Source organism: Onychomys torridus, chromosome 5 (assembly GCF_903995425.1).
Source record: "Onychomys torridus chromosome 5, mOncTor1.1, whole genome shotgun sequence".
NCBI lineage: Eukaryota > Metazoa > Chordata > Mammalia > Rodentia > Cricetidae > Onychomys > Onychomys torridus.
In genome coordinates, this window is record NC_050447.1 from 80,209,102 (window position 1) to 80,232,180 (window position 23,079).

Consider the following 23,079-nt stretch of genomic DNA (forward strand, 5'->3'; position numbering starts at 1 on the left):
TTTCCTTAACCGACAACAAGGAAGGGAATTTGATAATTTGTCTTAAAAAAAAAATGAGCAGATGCTGAGAAGGACCCGTTTCCATCCTACATTCCGTCGTCTTCCCCCCCCCCCCCCCCCCACCCCGAGTTTCAGTCAGAAATGAAAACTACTCCCTTCTCCCTCTTTTCCAGGCAAAAGAAAGGGCTGGTTTAACTAAGCAAGCAAGATGCCAACAGCCTCCTCCTTCTCAGTACGTCCAAGTTTCCTTCGCTCTCAGCCGCCAAAAGCGCCGCTTCTCCCCTCCTTCCCGCCCACTCCTCGCCACCCCTGCAGGTTTCCGAGTCATCAGGGAACACGAGTGGGAGAAAGCACCCGCGCCGCCGCCTCCTCCTCCGCCTCCTCAGTGCGCCTCGGGTTCAGCACTGGACAGCTCCCGCCCCAGCCAACAAATGGCAGTCACCTGATTGACAGAGGCGCCGACCAAACAGGGCACAAGACGACTTGAAGCCGCCCTCCAAGGGTTTGGTTGCGGCCAAGCTGTCTCTTTAAACTGGTTTCAGCGGAGAGCAGGGAGAGGCAGCGGTGTGGTTTGTGGCCAAACCAAAAGGCTCCAGTTAACCAGCTGCCTGGCTGTCTGGACTCCAGAGACACGAACGTCTTCAAAGGAAACCCTGGCTCCTTGGGACTCGCCGCAGCGCTCGCGGCGTGGGTCTGTGTGCGCGCTTCCATCTCGGGGCGAAGGGGTCCAGGAGGGGCCAGAGCCGGGAGGCGGGAACGACCTGCCAAGGGTGAGATGATGGAGCAGCGTCTTCGGCGGCCGCGGTGGCAGCATCAGCATCAGCAGCATCAGCAGCAGCTCTTGAACACACCTCAATGAGAGCGGCGGTGGAAGCGGCTGAACAGAAAGACGTAAGCGGGCTAACTATAGCTGCCGGGGATGTAACCTGTTTGGCTGAAGGCTGCGAGGTGCGTAATCCCGACCCGACTCATTGTGGAGCGGGCGCAGCCAGCATTGCCACAGGTGATTCGGTCTGTTACGGCAGCTGAGCCAGCTGGGCCAATTTCAAAACATTCTTATTTTAAAGTCCATCTGGACTGAGCGCCACCTGGAGAAGGAGGAAGACACCCCCACCCCAGTAAAAGTCTTACTGGTGATAAATTGAGGACCACAATTTACAAAGTGACTCCTCCGGTTACCTCCTCTCTTCTGTGCTAGACAGATGGGAGCCATGGCTTACTCTTTACTTCTTTGCCTCCTGCTCGCTCATCTGGGATTGGGAGCGGTTGGCTCCAGCCTAGATCCTCTGGGACGGCCAGATTCCCCTAGAGAGAGGACCCTGAGGGGGAAGCAGCATGGCCAGCAGCTGGCGCGAGCCTCTGCCCCGGACCCCTCTACTCCCTGGAGCCGCTCCACCGATGGCACCATCTTGGCACAGAAACTAGCCGAGGAGGTGCCCATGGACGTGGCCTCTTACCTCTACACCGGGGACTTCCACCAGCTGAAGCGAGCCAACTGCTCCGGCCGCTATGAGTTGGCGGGCCTGCCGGGGAAGTCACCGGCCCTAGCCAGCTCCCATCCCTCCTTGCATGGGGCGCTGGACACTCTGACACATGCCACGAACTTCCTCAACATGATGCTGCAAAGCAATAAGTCTCGGGAGCAGTCCGTGCAGGACGACCTGCAGTGGTACCAGGCTCTGGTGCGGAGTCTCTTGGAAGGTGAGCCCAGCATCTCCCGGGCGGCCATCACCTTCAGCACCGAGTCACTGTCCACGCCTGCCCAGCAGGTCTTCCTCCAGGCCACCCGCGAGGAGAGTCGCATCCTGCTCCAGGACCTGTCCTCCTCCGCCCACCACCTGGCTAACGCCACCGTGGAGACCGAGTGGTTCCACGGGCTTCGGCGAAAGTGGAGGCCCCACTTGCACCGCCGTGGCTCCAGTCAGGGACCACGGGGCCTGGGCCACAGCTGGAGGCGTAGGGATGGGCTCAGTGGGGACAGGAGCCACGTCAAATGGTCTCCACCTTATCTGGAGTGTGAGAACGGGAGTTACAAGCCTGGGTGGCTGGTCACTCTCTCTGCTGCCTTCTATGGGCTTCAGCCTAACCTGGTCCCGGAATTCAGGTAGGGAGAGGGGGAAAGGGCACAAGCAGAGTCTTCCTTTGGATTTGCAGGTGGGCACTCTGGGAAAGCACACTTGTCCGTGATACTTAACTCTCCAGCCTTGGAACATAGCCTCGGGCTAAAGGATGCCCAGGCAGGCTCATGTGGGGAGGGGGTGGAAAGTGCCCGGGTCTGTCTGCTTCAGGCACTCATGGGAAGCTTTTCCCTGGTGTGCAGGAAAGGTAACACTTGGCCTCAATCCTCCCATAGCACAAGGGTGGTGTCCCTGAACTTTGGGGGTGCTTGGGATGCGCCTGTCAGGCAGAGTGGAGAACATCAGATGAGAGGGATTTGAAAAAAAAAAAAAAAGGCGAGCCGCAGGGAGTGAGAATTCCTTGAATCCGCCACTTCGGGGTAGCCTCAGCCCACTTCCTGTGAGTGTAGTCTGGAGCGCAAGCCTGCTGTTAGTCAGCTACCAGAGCGTGTAATTAAACCTGTGCCATCCCCTGGGCAGTTCTGGCCACTCAGCACTGAGTCACTCCGGCAGCAGAGCCATCTCTCCAGGATCCAGACTTGGCAGTTTGGTCGGAGTGCTCCCATTGGCTTCCTCCTCTCCTAGTCATAGGCTTTCCTTCCCTGGTGTCTTCCTCCTCCTGTTCCCTGCTAGGCACATCTGAAGGTTTTCTGCTGGAGTTGGGGAGAGGGGAATCTGTTCTACCCAAACAGAAAACTAGGAAGAAACTTCAGCATCTCTCCCTGTGGCATTGGAGGAAAGCTAGCATTTGCAAATTAACACCGCTGTCCCTCAGCCTCGGTAGTGAGGAACTTCTAGAAGCAGCTTTTTAGGAATGAATGCAAGGAAGGAACAGAAAGGAGAGAGGAGAAACTCCCTCCATAATGGTCCTGGAGAGAACTGCAGGTGGATGGCATCTGCCACAGGGCCTCTGATGGGAAACTCTGGCAAGAAGGGAGGGGTTGGAGTTGCTTTTATTTATTTTTCATTTAACCTTCTGGGGACTTGGAAAAATTGAGAAAACGTGTGTGTGTGTGTGTGTGTGTGTGTGTGTGTGTGTGTGTGTTTTATTTACTTTTGCTCTAGTACTTCAAGGACAGGATGCTGACATGCTAAAACACACCAGGCAAAGCAAGGCATGGGCAATCAGTGAGTGCCAGAAGCTTGCCTTACTGCCCTTGCCCTTTACTGTAGAACTGCCTCAGATGTGTTGTTTAACCTCTTTGGGCCTCAGGTACTTATCTACCAAGTGAGAGAATTGAAATGGATTGCCTCGAGGGAATTATACAGCAGTGAACTTCTATAGCCTCTACTGCCAGCAACACTTGAGAGGGCGTAAAAGAAGAACTCCCTTTCTTCTTTGACGCTACACAACTCCCCCTCTCCCCACCTCCCGTCCCCCCCATGTGTGTCTATGGTTTTTTAAAAGGTCTTATCTTTAACTGCAGAAACTTTCCTACTTTCAGGATAACCTCATTTCCTCCTGATTCTCTCAGGATCCTCTTAGTAAGAGCTCAGACCAGCTTTGAATCCTTGCCACACCAATTTCCCAGAAGAAGAGAGCTTAGCAGATGCCACTTACAGCCAACAAAGCACCTTTGGATGATCCTTTTCAGAGAGTCTCAGGACCAGCCTCTCTGTCCCTTCTTTTCCCTCTCTCTTCTCCCCCATCCCCTCTCCCCCCTCCCCTTCTGCTATTCTCTCTCTCCTCTCCCCCATTCCCTCTCTCCTCTCCCCTTCCCCTATTCCCTCTCTCTCACTTTTTTTCTTGATGTTAGGGTCTGTGTTAATGGCTGGCTGTGCCTATCTCGGTAACTTTTCATAGCAGTCTTCTGCTATGTGTTATTATTGTTTTGTCTACTTTTTAGTAAAGGAATCTGAAACACAGAGGGGTTAAATTTCATGGCTGATTGCATAGATATTAAACAGAAGAGTCAGGTTGAAAGCCCACTTTTGCTTTTAACCAGTATGCTAAGCCCTATTTCATGAAGATGGCTTAAACCAGGCAGCTAATGCATATGAATGAGAATATTTCCAGGTGTGGGACCAGGAGGAAGACCATTTGGTTTTAGAACTGTTTCTCTCTTTCCCCCTTTCTTTTTCTCTTCCTCTCCTCCTCTCTGTCTCCCTTTGTCTGTCTGTCTGTCTGTGTCTTTTTATTTATCTCTCTCTCTGTTTCTCTCTCTCTCTCTCTCTCTCTCTCTCTCTCTCTCACACACACACACACACACACACACACACACACACACACACACACACACGTTGCGGATGTAACCTGGGGCATAGCAATGCTAGCCAAGGGTTCTACTACTGACTCACACCACCAGCCCCTAGAATCTTCCCCCCCTATGATCAGAAAAATCTATGTTGTCTCAATGTATCCAGTGCCTTCAGCCAGCCAAGGGGAAAGGCTGAAGATGCAAAAGGGTCCAAGCTTGGGAGAACTACACATTCCTTAAATGCTTTCATAGCTGCCAGTGGTGTTCTTCAGCAAAGGTACAGAGACAGTCCTTGTGTGTCTGGCTGCCTACAGAAGCTGGCCTGTCCCAGTAGATCCATAAAGAGCAGAATCTGCTCTTGTGAGCCCCATTTACTCCATAGGTGTACTACTCCACCCTCCACCTGTATTGACGATGTAAGGAAATGTTCTCTCCAGGAACTAGAAGAACTATTCCAAGGATCAGGTGGTTCTACCTGTTGTTTTCCAAGGATGCAGAACTAGACAAGAGAAGCTACTTATTCAAAAGTCATACACACAGTTTGTAACAACTATAGAACTGGGCCATAGGCTTTCTTTACACAGTTTAGAAATATGCATTAGATATACCTACAGCATGTTTCTGCAGCTCCATGCATTGAAGATGAAGTAGAATAGGAACCCGTTTTGCTAAATAAATGCATAAACATCTTTATGTTGTTGGCTGGAACTGTTGAGTACTCAGGACTGGTACAAGATATTTAAATCATTGTCATATCACAAGTGCAAGTGAGTTCCTTTGAGATCTGTATTTGTTGTAGTTGTTTTGTACTGAATGTTAAACCCAGGGACTTTCATGGACCAAGTAAAGTGCTCTACCACCGAGGTACATCTCTATCCAGGGAATTTCCCTTCTTGATGAGATGGAAGGAATTCAGGACTAATTTGTTTTTTTTTCCTATTTTTTCAGTTGTGGAAATTGAGACACAAAGAACTAAAGAAATTTCTTAGAAGTGACATAACTCTTCTGTGGCAGTTCAGAATCGATGGGACCCTTATTTGTTGAGCACTTACTATAGGTTGGTTGCTATATCTGAACAACTGCACTTGCTTCTTACAACTCTTCAGTACTTACAATGTTAAAAACCTTGAGTAACTTATTCAAGCTATGAGCTTCTCATTAAGGAGCTCAAATCTGATTTCTACCACCCACCCACGATGCCTGTTCAGTCTCTGAGTTAACATACCATGCTTTCAACCTTTTCATTCTCCATTGTTGATTATTTTACTGTTTGTTTAAAAGATAGTATTTACTGGAGTTAATATATTTGCCACGAATAAGTGATATACATTTATTCTTGTTAGCTAGTAATGCAATGAAGTATATTGTGTTATATAATAATAAATATAATAAAGTTAGCACTTGGCTTCAGTTCCCACTTTTGTCTCTAGTCAGGCTACATTACGTGTCTAGGAACTAGTTTCTTCATAATTAAAATGTAAAATGGACCCTAATGATCTTCGCGATGATCTACTTCTCTATATCTGTGATAGTAGTTCCTAAGTGGCTTATGCAAACAATGGACAAGTAACTTTGGAAGCTGGATAATATAGACAAATTCAGAACTTGGGAAAGTGATATTGCCATATCATGGTTGTTTACTCACATTAACACACATAGAAAATCCAATCCATGTGTGTGTACAATGTTAAGAGTTTAAACTAATGGAAAAGAATAAGACCAAGTGTGATTTGAGTTTCCTGGTCTTGAAGGAACTCTGAAATATATTGGAACCCAGTTTCAAGTTGTTCCACAGCTTTCTAACCCTAAAGTCTCCCTCTGTCTCACATGGACATTCTGAGGATTACCAATGTTTTCCTGTTTTGGGGCTCCACACCTCCTCTCTAAAGAGCTATAGTTTCCATTTACCACTGTAGTTGTCTGTAAACTATTTAGGGGAAGCAGTTCTCGTGGTCCCAGAGAATCTTGCTATCTTCTGGAAAATGGGTTTGGATGCAGAAGTGGGACACACGGCTAAATAAATGGCAAGAAGTGAAGGCTCTGAAAATTGCCTGCACTCTAGAAAGGGAGCTAAGGTCCTTCAGAATGGGTTTTTACAGCCTTAACTTCCGCATGAGCCAAGTGTTATTTTTACCTTCAGAAAGGTTCTGAGGGCTAGACAGTGTCTAGGTTGAAAGGCTCTCCTTTTCGGTCTTGAGTGTGATCAAATGTGACACGCACTACATCTTATGATTATATTTTAATGTCCCAGCATGCCATGAGGTATGCTGTTGATGGGATTTTGTGCTTAGCTGGTCAGCAGCAGCAGGGCCCGATCTGTTTTCTCTCTTTAGTTCTAGCTTGGGGTGTGAAGGATATTCAAGCTGATATACAGCACACTGGAATGCTGGAACCTCTGGCAGATGGAGGGTTGCTAGGCACAAATAGGAAGCTTACTGGAGTCATGCTTCGGAGAGTCCGAAGCCAGTAGTTCTTCAGCTTTCCCTCAGCATGGGAATGGTACATGCAGCAGGGAAGCTTGTTGTGTGGGTCTTTTAGCCTTATCTGCCCTTTAGATTTTAGTAATAGTTCTTTTCTATGTGCAATTGCTGCTTCAGCGGGGCACTTGTTCATTTAACTGGAGTTTATTCCTATAGGAAAAACTTTGATCTATAGAAGCATTTAGGTGGATGGCTGTTCCATGAACTATATGTTCAAGTTAGAAGAAGATTAATGACTTAGGCTAGAAGTCTTTAACAGCTCTTCTCACCTCACTTCCTAAAATGTCAAGTCCAGTGCAGGGATGCTGATAGGATTGCTTATTTATACCTTGGACTATTACAGTGCCTGAAAGTCATCACAGAATTTCTCTAGTTTATTACGTAGAGTTTATGGAAAATGCACACTGGCTGATATAGAATCTAACCCCAATATTAGAAAATTTAACCTATCTTCTTTTGTTCAAGAGGGGCAGTCTCTCTCTCTCTCTCTCTCTCTCTCTCTCTCTCTCTCTCTTCCTTCTCAACATACATTATCATTAAATGATATGCCTATTTCAAAATAAACTAAGCCAGTTGATTCTTTTTTTTTTTTTTTTTTTTTTGAGCTGAGAATCGAACCCAGGGCCTTGTGCTTGCTAGGCAAGTGCTCTACCACTGAGCTAAATCCCCAACCCCACCAGTTGATTCTTACTCATTGCAGTGCCTGTTATAATTTGCCCCACCTAAAAATATAACTAAAGCAAGGCAGTGTATTTTTAATGTTTTTCCAATTATCAAAACATACAGTACCCAAAACTTAAAAAAGACTGTAGTTTCATAAGTTTAACCTTCTTTTTTCCCACCATTTATACTTCATGTGCATGTTGCATCATTATGGAAAGACTTACATACAGTAACATGACACATGACTCTTGGAGAGGAAAAGATGTATCAATAAATGTATTCTATAATTTCTAAGAGGTTTCATTCTGACTTTAATGTTTCTCAAACCAAAATGAATTTTACAATTAGGGGCCTATCATTTTCAATTGATATTCATTTTTGTTTGTCTGTACAAAGTAAAAGAAACTTCATCTTAGAATCAATGGCATCTTACCTTTGATGAACTTGGATACTGTAAAAGGGGAAAATACATTCTAAGTTCTCTCAAAAGACAAAGTTATGTCATCATTGGTAGAAAACTATGCATGTATGCAACATGAAATGCCTATCTTCCTCAGCACTGTATGCAGACTAGAATGCCATACATCTTCATCATAATTTTGTTTAAAATGATGAGCCAGGGGATAGAGAGATGGCTCAGAATTAGAGCATATACTGCTCTTGCAGAGGAACTGGATCTGCTTTCTCAGCACAATGTCTGGTAATTCCAGCTGCAGGGGATCCAACACCCTCTTCTGACCTCTGTGGGCACTGCACTCCTGTCAACATATATACACAATTAAAAACCAACAATGATGAACTGCACTAAAATGCGTAACCACATTTTCTTTCTCACATATATGAAGTGTGTTACAGACTGGTCCAGAAACCACAGAAGCTTTCAGAAGAGAAAAAAAAAATGACCACTAGGAGACTAAGTGGGAGAGAACAGGAATATCTCATTTTTTCTAAAGAGCTTCTTCTTCTTCTTCTTCTTCTTCTTCTTCTTCTTCTTCTTCTTCTTCTTCTTCTTCTTCTTTTTGGTGTGTGTGTGTGTGTGTGTGTGTGTGTGTGTGTGTGTGTGTGTGTGAGAGAGAGAGAGAGAGAGAGAGAGAGAGAGAGAGAGAGAGAGTGTTTTGGTCAATGGGAGTAAAACAGAATTCCTGTAGAAATGATATTTTCCCTTTATTTTTGCTTCTCAGTTGCCTGGGATAAAATGAAGAGTTTAGCTTTTCAAATGTTTGATGCCTCAGCCTGCAGTGTAGATTAGGATTTCTTATTCCTGGCACCACTGAAGTTTGGGGCCATATAATTCTTTGCTATATGGCTTGTTTTTAAGGATTTTTAAGTCTTTAGCATTACTTCTGGTCTCTATGCATTAGACTGAGGGGCAGACATGCTAGGTTGAGAAAGCACCTGTTTTAAAGCCACTGGTATAGAGAAATGAGTATGACATATGACATCCCACATTATCCTGAGGCTATACTTTTTTTTAAAAAAGGAGTCTTCTTATATGTATACACACACAAACACAGGAATACAAGTATGTGCGCATGGTTATATATGTGCAGAGATAAGTAGATTTCTTTACTTACTCAATTAAAATATAAGATTATAGGAGAACATGACTTGAAATTTGATGATCAGTTAAGTAGCAATTTAGACTTCTATAACTCCAGGGCTCAGACAATCTCAAAGATTTCTGGCAGATTCTGTTGATAAGCATTGCTTTTCTACTTAGATGTTTTATATTCAGCATTTCCCATTGAAAGATGTGTTTTGAAAGGGTAGTATGTGTGTGTAAGAGTATGTGGGTGAATAGAGAACTGGGGCATGGGGGGAGAAGATGAGGGAGACGAAACCACTGGAGATGAATAAGCAGATGAAAAATGATCAGCATGAACCATGCTGGGGTATTGTTTGAGAAGTTTCATATGTGGATGAAACTGAGCTATTCTTCCCTAGAAGGCAGTGGAGGAACCAAGTTCCTGGAGATTTCATCATTATAAAGATAAGTTGCCCATGCTTTCATTTCAGAACTTCATTTCAGGAAGTTAGAGCTATTATTAGGCTAACTCAGAGCTTATCTCATTAAAGGAACATTAATATCTTAAAATAGTTAAAAAATATTCTAGGCAAGAGCTACCACTCAGTGGTAGAGCTACTGCCTTGTATGTTCAAGGACCTGAGTTTGACCTCCAGCACTGTAATGTATATACTCCTGTAATTGTTTGTCTCCTAAGGGAACTGCTCAGACAGCCTGCATCCTAGAAGTATGAGGATGCTTTGTAGCTCTGTATCCAGTGCTTCCTGCAGATGCTTTGCATATTTCAGAGACACAGCATGCAATAGTGTCTAGGTAGAAGGATTGGGAATAATAAACCTAGGTTTGAATCCAAGAGTTTTCAGTGTACTTCTTTGTGACCTTGGGCAGGTTATACAATTCCTCTGTGGTTCAGTTCCCTTATGTAAAAGGTTTAAGAGGTAGGATAACCCTGTTGTTGCAAAGAATGAATAATCTCTCTCTCTCTCTCTCTCTCTCTCTCTCATCTAGGAGTTTCTGTTTGTATTACTATTCATTTTTAAGATAATATTTTAGATAGTATTTCATGCCCTTGCTAGAGCTGTAGGGAATATATAATGGCAAACAAAATCCTTATCTCACTGACTTTTTGGGGGAATGAGGGTACATAGTTAGCAAACTAACAAAATAATAACTGGATAAAAACAAGTGCCAGAAGGAAACAGTCCTCTGATGCAGAGTCTCAGGTACATTATACACTATACCACTGGCTCCCTGATCCAAAGGAAATGAATAGGGGAATGTGGTTAAGAATGTCTGGAAGGTGGAGTGGGATCCATGAAAAAAAGGCTGGGAAAAATTCTTTTTAAGAGATGAGCTTACTTGAGAAAGGGAGGATGGGAAGGAGAAGTGACCATGCTGCCCAAGAGAAGGAACACCAACACTTAGTGTTGTTTGCCCAAGACTGACTCTGATTATCTAGAGAGTTTTGATATCTTCTGTCCTAATATAAGAGAGTCCAGTCTAAGAAGCAGTCCTGAATAAAGGCCACCCTCTTTATACGTGAACAGCACAGCTAATATGATAACAACAAGGAATGAAGAACTTTTGTCTTAATCAACCTTTTATAGGAATCTCATAAGGAAGAAAATTATTTTTCCTGCCTTATTACCTCAGAATAACATACAAAGCCACAGTGAGATCTTATTACTCTATGCTCATATGTTGCTTCCAAAATATTGCATGTGTATAGGAGGGTGGGGATCAGGGGGCCTTGCTTTTAATGCCTCACTGCTTCTAGAGTGTGGTCTTAGATCTGGTCACCACTTCTCTCTCTCTGTCTCTCTGTCTCTCTGTCTCTGTCTCTCTCTCTCTCTCTCTCTCTCTCTCTCTCTCTCTCTCTCTCTCTCTCTCTCTCTCTCATCTTGCATTGTTTTGAGTCAGAGACATTGATGGACCACAAAGGAAAAAATAGGGAACATAGTAAAATCAAAGCTGGGCCTTCAGCTAGCTGAGCTTGTAGTCCAAAGCATAGTGAGATTGATTACAATGTTTTTTCCTAGAAGTCCATTAAATCTGAACAGCTTGAATATACAGTATATAAGCAGAATGAGTACATAGTTATACATGATTTCAAAGCACATTATTAACTTGGTTGTAATTGGGTGAAAGTTTGATTTGTAAAGACGAGTTTTTAATAGCCTTTCTCAGAAAAACATTCACACAAGGAGCCAGTCTTGGAACATGCAGTTCCAGAGGGAAGAGAATCAACAGCAAAGGCCTTCAGATAGGTCAAAGCAGAAAGCACTCAGAGATTTGGAGGAACACGGTGTTGCTGGAATGTAGACAAGTGGATAATGTAGCACAAGATGGTGGTTAGATACATAGAAGTTGTTTCATGAAGGAGCACAGTTGTAGCAGTGATACACAGATACATAAAGTTTTGTAGAAGTCATGGCTCATAGAAAGCAGTAGAAAAATCCTGAATTGTTAAGCATGCAGGCCTTTTCTCTTCAAGGGAAGAAAACAACTGATTCCTAGTTACTTGAAGGCTGGAGTGAATATGACCTAACAAGCTGGTGATCTTTTGCTATTCTATGGAGCCAGTTTCCACCCAAATCTCCCCAAATGCTGAGCACTGCTTAGGCCCTAATCCTGAGCTTTGTCTTTCAGTGACTAGAACCCATCCTTATGAAAGAGGCCCCATGTACTTTGCATCCCACACCAATAGCATCCAGCCTTATGCTTATAACAAATCCTTCCTCTCTACCACTTATCCTGAGCCCTGTGTATTGGACAACAGAACTCATTCTTATTGTAAAGGTCACAGGTGCTTTGCTTTAGAGATGCACTTTGCAAGGGACTTTTGATGTAGCCACTGAAGCTTTGTCACGATAATTGTCACATGGAGACTTTCCCCCAAATTTTTACTGTATCTAAACATGTAAGAAACATAAATGGTGAGGTCAGACTCTGGAAGTTTTTGACCCAGTGCCTGCTAAAGTGGTACTGACCCAAGTTTCATTCTTCACCTTACAGGGATCATTTCCCTGCTGACCGTGACACTTGTAGGGATCCCAACAATGAAAGACATAAGGTGTTTCTGTTTTCTCTATTTTTGAACGTGGGAATTAGACAATTTGAGATGTAGAGAAAGTAGGAGTTAAAAAGCCAGAATCACTTTTAAAACCTTGGTACCTTTGTTGCTTACAGGCTCAAGCCTATAAGATACAACACTTCTTTTCAGATACAGAACCAGAGGATACAAGAAGGGGTCCAGTAAGGTGTGATAATGTCATACAGGCCCCTGACTGCCTTCCAGCTGACCCATCTAGTCAGTGGTTTGACTTTTGAGGGGGCATCTAAGATGCTGATGTCAGAGGCTGCTTGAAGAACAGCTGATGAGAGGCAGAGAGCCCTGAAGCAAGACCAGGAGCCTTTGAAACATGGATTGGGAGGTAGAGTTAGAAAAAGATGTAGAGGTGGACATATTTATTGTGATTGATACCAGTGAAATCGGGCTTCCTTCCTGGGGCTCTTAGTTTCATGAATAATAGAATTTAATTTAGATGGACTCAAATGGAAGCTCAAGAACAATTTTATTTGAGCTTAAAAGAAAACCCCCAGATCAGGCAAGGTGTAAATCTCAGCATCTGCCTGGAGAAAGAGAATAGAAGAGAATAGAAGGGAATGAAAAACAGCAACAGTAGCCTACTGTTGGAATTGCCACATGGCAACAGGCAGCCACATGGTGGGGAGGAGGCCTTAGAGAAAAAATAGGGAAGCCCAAAGTATCATATTAAAGTGTCTGGACGGTATGTGAAACAAAAAGACATGGCAAAGAAAAGACAATGGTTGTAACTTTTTGAGTTAGAACTCAGAAACATGGGCACACCCAACAAACATCATGGCAACCTCATGGTGACTTGTAGAGATTGTATTGGAGACTGGTAGTTTGGGGAAGGAAAAGTATAGTTTAAAGGAATAAATATTCCACCCATCTCTTTAATGTGGCCTCAAGTGAACACATCTTCCCAGGGATGTTCCTTCCTGAGGGGTGGTTTTTAGACAGGTCGCTGGCTGTTCAATTGGAATGTTAGGCCTCCATCCAGGCCAGAAATTCTATTCTTTTGACCAGGAGTTTTCCCTTAATGGGATTTAATTGCTATTTGAACATGACTATTAATAATAGGAAATTGAAATGATAGGTTTTAGGAGTAAACCCTCATTATTATTATTTTTTCATTGTGACAAATTGGGTTAGCTTCTCTGTACTTCCTCCTTTCTTTCTCCATTGTTTTATTAACTATATTTTTAAAATATTTTCAGCAGTTTACTTTGGATTTTGAATCTATACATTTTAGTATCTTCTGCTGTTTTTTTCTTTCTTTGGCCTCCTACTCTTATTTATTCGGATATACTTAACATGGTTCTTTTATAAACATTTTCCAACTTTAATTTTGACAATCTTATCCATATATACAATGTATTGTGATTATATTGGCACCCATTACATTTCCTCCCCCACTTACTGACCTCCTCCTTCTTCTTCCCAGGAAGATTTGTCCTGCTTTCATGTCTTTGTGTGTGTGTGTGTGTGTGTGTGTGTGTGTGTGTGTGTGTGTGTGTGTGTGTATAGATCTTGTGCAGATAACTAGCCAAAGCTGTTGTGTGTTCAAGACAGTAATGACCATGTCATATCCAGAGGGTAGCACATTGCATCCTCTGCTCATCTTCCAGCTCTTACAGTCTCTCTGCCCCATATTCCACCATGCTTCCTGCGCCTTGGGGAAAGGGCATAGATGTCCTGTTTAGGGCTGAGTTCTGAACAGTCACTTATCAACAACACTTCAACCAGTTGTGAATGTCTGCACTAACCATTATCTACCACAAAAATACCTTCAGTGATCAAGGCTGAGAACACTCACCAGCATTGTATTTTACAGTAAAAAATTGTGTGCTTCATTTTATGACCTCTAAGAACTGAAACTTGAGCCATTTAAAGAATATCCTAAAGTTCTAGTGGGTCATCATTTTCTGAGATATCCACTAAAAACTATGCTACATTTATTTTGTATAAATTTGCACTTTGAAACAAACCATGTAGCCAAGGCTAGCCTTCACCCTAGGATCTTTTCCTGCCTCAGCCTCCAGAGGGCTGGGGTTATTGGCCCATGCCACTAAACCCAGGGATTGCTTCAGTTGCCTTCTTTTTTCACAGTAAAGATACAAAAATATATTATGTGATGCTAACTGAATCTAGCCTCTTAAATCCTTGTTTCGTTATAGGAAACTCATATTTGTATTGATGACAGTCTTGCTTTAGGACTCCTGCAGAGTGAATTATGAGAATCCGCTCAAAACATTGACCTTTTGGTTTCCCACCAATAACTATCTTACAGAAATATCTGTATTTCTTCCCCTACCATGAAAGCACCTTTTCCAATACTGCCCTCCAAGGAAACATGTGTAGAAGGCAAATTTCTGATCTTTCTATGTCTGAAACCATCTTTGTCTTCACGAATGTTTGATTAACAGAATACAGAAATAAAGGTTCAAAGTCACTTTGCTTTCCAAATTTTAAAGGCATTGTTATGAAACTTTTGGTATTCACTGGTCCCACTGAAGGCTTTGGCACTAAGCCAACAGATAATACTTTATATAACTAGTAAGTGTGTATAAACACACACACACACACACACACATAAACACACACACACACACACAGACATCTCTTCCTTTCCTCACGGAAACTTCTAAGATCTCCTCCTTTCCTTGGGGTCATAATTTGAGTGCTGATGCCCTCAGATGGGTTTTTCTCATGCCTTGGCTTCACCACTTAGTGGCCCCTTTAGATTTGGATGTAGAAGCACAGCTTACAGTGTTGTCTGTCACCAGTTTTCTCTTTCTGTAACTCCTGTCCCTTGTGCATTTGGCCTCCTGGGCACATTTCTGTATTTCCTTTATTATTTTCATTCACTTATTTTTAAAACTAGCTTATAAGTGACACGTTTCCTCAGTAGTTTCATAACAATTGGGTTATTGGTTCCTCCCACCCGCCCCTCTTGCTTCACTCCCCATTTTCCCCCCATCCTTCCTTCTTCCACTTTCGAACCTCACGTGTCCTGTTGTTTCCTGGCCTTGCTTTTGTCTCTTGTACACTTTCTAGTTTTCTGATGTCGACCCCTTCTCTACCTTTCTGTCTGCACATACTGCACAATGAGAAGTCCGGGTTATTACAGTTAATATAACAAGAGCTAGCCATAGAGCAGTAGCCTACAAAATCGGAGAAAATGATTTTTCAGGCAAAGGGTTACTGTCTAGAATATACAAAGAAGTGCAAGAATTAAGCATCACTCCCCAACTCCCAATCAACAAATGGGTCAACGTACTAAACAGATCATTCTCAAAGGAAGAAATACCAAAGGCCAATAAGTATTTTAAAAACTATTCCATATCCCTAGTCAGCTGAGGAATGTGAATTAAAACTATGTTGAGAGTCCCTGTCACCCCAGTCAGAATGGTTCTTATCAAGAAAGCAAAAGACAGGGGAGGAGGAAATGGGGAAGGAAGAAGCTCATACTCTGTTGATAAGAGGCAAACTTGGGCAAGCACGGTAGAAATCAGCATGTGAGCTTCTCAGCAAACTTAAATTCCATCTACTGTCTGAGCGCTGTGCTTTAAAACACATTTGTTTACATCGTGTGTGTGTGTGTGTGTGTGTGTGTGTGTGTGTGTGTGTGTGTGTGTGTATGCACACGTAGAGGTCAGAGGATAGTTTGCAGGAATCCAGTCTCTCCTTCCACCACGTGGGACCTGGGCTTTGATCTCAGATCATCACGTTTGGCAGTCGGTAGTTTTGCCAGCTGAGCCATTTCTCCAGCCCAATATCTGTATTTCTTAATTATGCTCTCAATTCTATTTCATTTTCTTCACCTTTTGTGAGATTTCATTTTTGTTGAATTACGCTATCTTCATTTTCATATCATTTTTAGTGGTCATGAATACTTTCTTCTGCCTGAATATTTCTTTTTCCCCACTGCATATTCATGCTCATCAGCCCCCTTGAAGCTGGTAATTAAGATGTCTATAAATTCTTCATTCCCCAAATGATCATTGTTCCTCCCAGCTTCACATGTTTGGCTTGTTATGGTCCAGTCTTCCTCTTCGTGTTTCTGGTTTTCCTGGAAGAGAGTCCTTTGCTGGTCATTAAGTGCTTGACTGATCTTGATCAACTTGGATGGCATGGATTCTTGTGGCAGATGGGTAACTGAGTTTCTTGGTGTGCTGCCCTTGAATGTCAGACTTCATTCACTTTAGGGATTTTGAAGAGGAAGTTGGCAATTTCTCCCTGTTTAGACCTTTATCCCGGGAGAACTAAAAGTTACTGTGGGGCTTCAGCTCCTTGAAAGCATTTCTTTCAAATCTGTATGGAAATTCTTTGCTTTTAATTTGGAAGTAAATATATTGGTGCACAGACACAGAGAGGATTGTCTGTCATTGTTCAAATGCCTTTTAATTTATGATCTTATTTGTGCCTTACTTCCACTCCCCTTTTGACACTTGGTGATTTTTGAGCTTACACTCCTTCTGCAAGGTTGTTTGGATTAGGAGTTCCCACCTGTGTTCTGGCCATCCTGAACTTAACTGCCTCCATTTTTGATGCATCATTAGCATAGTCCTGGAGAAACCTGTCAGTTCTGGGCTCTAATGTTTTCACCCACTGTGTTTATTCCATCTTGTACTTAATTATTGTCATTGCAGTTAGATGGAGGAGTAGAGAAACACATGCTCAACTCATCATTTCTAACAAGAACTCAAGCTTGGGTCTTTTGACCAGCATGCTACCAGTATGAAATCACATTCTGCCCTTTCATATATAGTGTTGAGAAAGCCCTTCTTTGTGTCCTAAATTTCTTAACTGCTGTTTAGGAAGAAAAATGTCCATCACTCTTTTTACAATACAAGTCGGGAAGGATAGTAGCAAATGCAGTTTCAGTGACGATGTCCTTAACGATGTCTTGCATAGTAGAGTGTAACACATACTAAGCACATTCAAATAATAACTGAACATTCAGGGCTTGAAAACAAACAACAGACATTGAGTTTACATTTGGGCATCTAACCAAAACTTCTCATTTTAAAATCTAGTGGGAAATAATTGTTGTTGGCCTTACTTTCTGTTACTACTTATGGACTCAGAAGAGTTTATTCACACAAGCTACCTCTCTTACTGTGAAAAGTTACCCTGTAAAACTGACTACATATATAATATGGATATGTAAAGAAATGCTACTTGGAATTTAAAATCTGTACATGTTATCAGCTGTGTAATTTGACTTTAAGACCTATATGACTAAATGAGAGAAAGAATAAATAAGAAAGCAAAATACCTAAATATGTCTTCACTTAGATATTGCTAATATTCACAAAAATGGCAAGTTTAACTAAATCACTATGGCATTTCAAGTTGTGAGATAGATGTTATGTATTTTAAGATAGATTACTGTGTTTGCATTTGTTTTTGCTGACAGACTATGTCTTGGTCCTTGTTTTTTCCTCTTCCTAACTAAAAAAGTAACTTTGGAATATTATGTAACTTTTCTGGACCTTATTTTCTTCATCCATGAAATGAAAAGTGTCTTCTCTCACAGGACTGCTTGAATGGAACAAGTTAGTAGGAGTGAATTCTCCACACCCAGTAATAAGTGGCCACAGCCATAGAGATGCTATAAAGAATACTGGAGGTGTGTTTGTTAAACCATAGCTCAGAGTTATTTCAGTGAAAATAACCACAAAATGAAGCATTAGTCAGCTCCCTCTGGAAAGGCAGCAGACTCAAAATATCTTTTCAGCAGACAATCATCTATTATCAGACAGTAAAGCAGAGCAATTTTAAAAGATGCACCACGTTTAGCTTTGAGAGTGTCACCCACAGACATCCCCCAATGCAGACTATATTTGTGGATGTAGGCTTGATGTCTGCTTATACCTGAGCTGACTTCATCTTATATTTATTGGCTCTCATTAAAATTAAACAAGTTATCTTTCTTTTCTATGTAAAATGGACAGAGCTTCCCAAGGAAGCCTTGACCTGATTGTCAAATAGACTTTCCAGAACACTAAGCTAGGCAGATGGGGGATGCGTGTGCTATGGGAAATGTTGGCAAGATGCTCCGGACATGGCTGCTGCAAAAGTGATGTGGGGGAGGAGAACATTTTCTTGCTTCAAGAAGGAGTGCTGTGTAATTCTTCTAAAGATTGAGGAGGAAACAGAGTCTTTCACATTGTGTCACCACAACAGTATCAAGTCATGATTGAAACTATGGGCAGATTTAAGCTAACTTCTGACTTGGGGAAGATATTGTAATTATTATTATATAATGTCCTAGAGAAAATGACTTTAAAATAGCTCTTAAATTTGGTCTCTTAAATAAACAGATGTGATATGCTTAGGTAATTATTTGTTCACTGTTGTAGAGATGGAGGAGGCAGAGATGAACTTATGGTCTTATTGATGCACAATGGACAAGAAGACAATGACCATTTACCTTGGCATTGCATTCAGCTATCACTGGACCCAACTGTGCATAGTTGTCAGAAGGTCCACAGTCATATTAATGTTTTTATTAACAGAGCATTGTTTGTTCACACAGGTCCAGTTGAGAACTTAGATGAGGCTTAGCATCACAGTGACAAAGTGATTTCTACTGTGTCACTGTTTCCTTCAGTCTCCATTGTTTTATGAGAGCATACTGAGAGTACTTCTACTCAGGTTGCTGAGTCCAGTCCCTTGCTCCCTTGTCATGACATTCACCAAATAGGCTTGGTGAATAGATGGAGGAGATTCACTCTGGGACCCAAACAGATTCTTACAAATTCAAGGTCTTAAGAGATGATAAGGATGACAACAAATGATGTGATGACTAAAAGAAAGAGTTTGGAACATCATAAATCTTCTACTCTAGAGAGCATATAATGAGTGAAATAAGTATTGTCTAGTGTAAGTTGAAACCAATTTTTGCTGTAAAAATATGTGGTTACTTAGAAATTGTAGAAAAGAATGTTCTACCAAAGGAACAAATATTCTAATCACCCTCAGTCTTAATGGTAAGAGATAATCACTGATACATTTGGCATGCATCTTTTACTGCAAAATATATAGACTATAATATTCTAGTTTTCTGGAAATGCATATCAAATGTCCTGTACAGTGCTTGGAATTGTGTTTCTAACTCTTCAGATCTCATGCAGCACTATTGGTTTTTTTGTTTGTTTGTTTGCTTTGTTTTTTGTTTTTAAAGACAGGGTCTCTCTGTGTAGCTTTGCACCTTTTCCTAGAACTCATTTGGTAGCCCAGGCTGGCCTCAAACTCACAGAGATCCACCTGGCTCTGCCTCCCAGTGCTGGGATTAAAGGCGTGCACCACCACTGCCCGGCTGCAGCACTATTGTTAATGGCTGCATATTTGAAAATGGATCCTAAGTTTACTAAGAACACAGACTTGATTTCTTGTGGTTACACAACTTATTTGCCAGAAGTCCAAACAATTAACAGACAATTTGTAAAGGTCCTATGCAAATCCTATCCAGACTTTACTTGCAGGGGAATAAGTCAGTTTGTTACTGTTTTATTAGTGCTGAAGATAACAGGAGGCTCCTGCAACAGAAAGAGGACTGGTCAAGCCAAGCTTCCCAGTTCTCATTCCTGAAGAGGTTTCGGGATAATGTGGAAGGGCCCGTGATTAACACCTCCCCATGTAGCGGGTTGCATTGTATGAGGTAATTCTGAACCTAGGGATTTTTATAAGAAGCAGAAGAGAGCTTACTCTTTGACTGGCAGGAGTTGTTATCTTATCTCGCAAGGTTGCTTACTGTAGAGCACACCCTAGAAACGGCCTAAGTGGAGAAGTCAGGATTTTGCATTCGGGGCATGTCCAGCAAGATCCTGGCTTCTCCCAGCACATCCCTTTTGCTATATAAATATTTGATTGGTACATCCAGACAGATTTTTTTATTGATGCTCTACTATTATCTTTGGGACATTTCGTTTTATGATGCTGAATTGCATGATAGAGGTTGTATTGCTACTAGCTTGACTTTATATAATTCTGTTTAAAGAATCAGAGGAACAGGGATGGAGTGGGAAAGCAGTGAAAGAGATACCATGATAGAGGGAGACACCCTGGGGATAGAGAGAAACCCAGTGCTAGGGAAGTTGCCAAGAATCCCCAAGGATAACTCCAGCTTGGACTATTAGAAATAGTGGAGAGGGTGCCTGAACTGAACTGGCTTACCCCAGTGATCAGATCAGTGAATACCCTAACTGTCATCACAGAGCTTTTCTTCAGTGACTGATGGAAGCAGATGCAAAGATCCACAGCCAAACACCAGGCAGAGCTCTTGGAGTCCAGTCAAAGAGAGAGAAGAGGGATTCTATGAGCAAGTACATGAAGACCATGATGGGGAAACCTGCAGAGATGACCAAACCAAATCATGAAAGTTGGATCAATGGCTGTGGAGCCTTCATGGGACTGGGCTAGGCCCTCTGCAATGGGAGACAGCTGTGTAGCTTGATCTGCTTGGGGGGCCCCCTGGCGGTAGGATCAGAACCCATCCCTGTTACATGAGAGGGCTTTTTGGAGTCAATTTCTATGATGGGACACCTAGTGCAGTCTTGAGGCAGGGGGAAAGGCTTGGACTTGCCTCTACTGGATGAGCCTTCCCATGGGAGGCTTGCCTTCTTGTGGGTGGGGGGAGTGGTGGGTGGGTTAGGAGCGGGAGGCTTTGGGAGCAGGAGGAGGGAAAGGGGGAATATTTGATCTGAGTGTAAAATGAATAAAAAATATTCTTAATAAAAGAGAGTATCTCAAAAAAAAAAAGAATCAAAGGTGCAGCTGGCAGAAAACGCAGGTTTTGGTTCTGAGAGAAGCAGTATTTCCATCTGCAGGACTTTGGCAGACTCAAATGGTTGTATAAGAACACACTTTTCTGGTCCTGGTGTCTGAAAATTGTTAGCTGCCCCGTGTGTGCGCAAGCGGGCGTGTGTGTATTTGCATGTCGGGGCCAGAGTCTAAGTTGGATGTCTTCCTCTGTCACTCTCCACCTTAGCCTTTTGAAACAAGGGTTCTCAATGAACTTGGAGCTCTTGGCCAGGGAGCGCCAGGGAGCCTCTCATCTTCACCTCTCCAGCACTGGCATTAAAGTGGGGTGCATTACCGCACCTGGCTCTTTACACAAGGCCTGGAAATCCAAAGGCAGGTTCTCATGCTTGCATGGCCAACACTTTGCTAACTGAATTATCTTCCCAGACTCCAAGTTAGCTACACTTGACGTTATCTTACTTAGCACTTTTAAGCTATGACTAAGACAAATATGTATTGCTGGTGTTATTAAATATGGAATTGGTAATAAAACTTTGAAAACTAGAAAGGACTCTGTAATTAGGAGAATTAATTCTATTTTGTGCATGTGACAGGGCTTTGCCATGTAGCTTTGGTTTGTCTGTAATTCACAGTGTGATCCAGGCTGGCATGACTTTGTGGTATGCTTCTGTATTAGGTCCCAGGTGTTAGGATTACAGGCAGGCATTACCAACCCTAGCTAGAAATTTAAAATATAAGCTATAGTTCCTAGTGTAGCCAGTTCAACAGAGCACTGTTTACAGACCATATTTACTTTATTAGCTACAGAGTCTGTTTTTTTTTTTTTTTTTTTTTGGCCAGGCCTTAGTAACCATTATTGCTTTAATTGATTTTTCATTTTCTTGTATGCTAAGTTAGTAATGACATTCAATTGTGCGTCTCTGGTGATTGTTCTGAAGTTATTTTTTCCTAATTTTGTTTTAATATTAGCAGATACTTTTACTAGAAATGGAAAATCTTGAAAAAGAAAAATTCTGACTCTTAATGACTGCATTAAGAGTCATTAAGAGGAGGGAAGGCAGGGAAGAGGACCTTCTGAAGTCAGTTGGCAGCTGGAGAAGGAACAACTATATCAGGGATGCTTCTATGAAAGAATGAGCAAATTGCTTTCTGTGTACCCTGCGCTTTCTGCATGAACACAGGATGGTTTTTACCATCTACCTCATCAGCAACACCAGTATCTTCAGGAGCGGCTTATTTGTTCTGCATGAAACACTCTCACCCCCTCTGTCCTCTACCTACCTATGTATGTATGTATATCATCTGTCTATCTATCTATCTATCTATCTATCTATCTATCTATCTATCTATCTATCTATCTATCCTCTACAATCTATCCTCTCTCTGTGTATGAGCTAGTGAGCTAGAAGCAAAAACTAAAAGACAGTGGCACTTTAGAGCTGTATAGAATGTTCCTGGCAGTAAGAGCACTCAGCACGGGGTGGCCTCTACAAGCTGGATCATTAGGTAGACCCCAAACCTACTTTCACCTTCAATCCCACCAAAGCCTGTCAATTTTGTACTGCTTGGTGAATGTAGCATAAGAGGACAGGTCACTTATTATTTTCTTTGGGCATCTCTTTCCTTCATTGGTAATGTATAAATTCTGTAGAATATCATTTTCTAATCATCTTTAATCTTCCTTTGGCTTACTTTATTACTCTTAGGTCTACACATGATTCTTTCCTCTTATAGACAAGCCCTTAAAAATGGCCCTCTGCTTCCTGCATGGGCCACACCTATATACTCCAGCCCTGGGACAACGCCTCATCTGAGGACTGAAGGAGAGCACAAAGAGGCAGTGCTGCTCAGCAGTGGCTGTCAGAATGCCATACTCCTCCAGCGATATACCAATTACCTGCCCCTACTGTGCAGATAACACTACTGCTAGAGTAGTGAGTGCTCAGTGAATTTTGCCTGGTTAAAATTTATTTTGACTTTTGGTTCTTTCTTCCTACTGTACTGTGTGATCTGGTAAAGAACAGTTCCCCATTCTGTGCCTCTATACCACCATCTAGTATACCCCAAGTCATCCCTACCATGAGCCTAGAAAGTCAGGTAATTGAATGAATATTCTGGCAGGCTTACAACGATGTGATCTCTCTTGAGCTAAAGTGGAGTAGCCAGGATACAAGGTTAAGTTAGATGTACAGGTTTTTATTTTGTTTTGTTTTGTTTTTTGGTTTCTTTTGAGACA

General features: G+C 42.5%; 1 protein-coding gene across 1 annotated transcript in view; it reads left to right on the forward strand.

Moving 5' to 3' along the window:
- The first annotated feature begins 256 nt into the window (after positions 1-256).
- Gpr158 (G protein-coupled receptor 158) overlaps positions 257-23,079 on the forward strand; it is a 356,067-nt gene continuing 333,244 nt past the window's right edge. Inside the window, exon 1 of the mRNA XM_036187671.1 lies at positions 257-2,104. Coding sequence (XP_036043564.1) covers positions 1,203-2,104 — 902 coding nt within the window. The 5' untranslated portion in view covers positions 257-1,202. The remainder of the gene's footprint in view (positions 2,105-23,079) is intronic.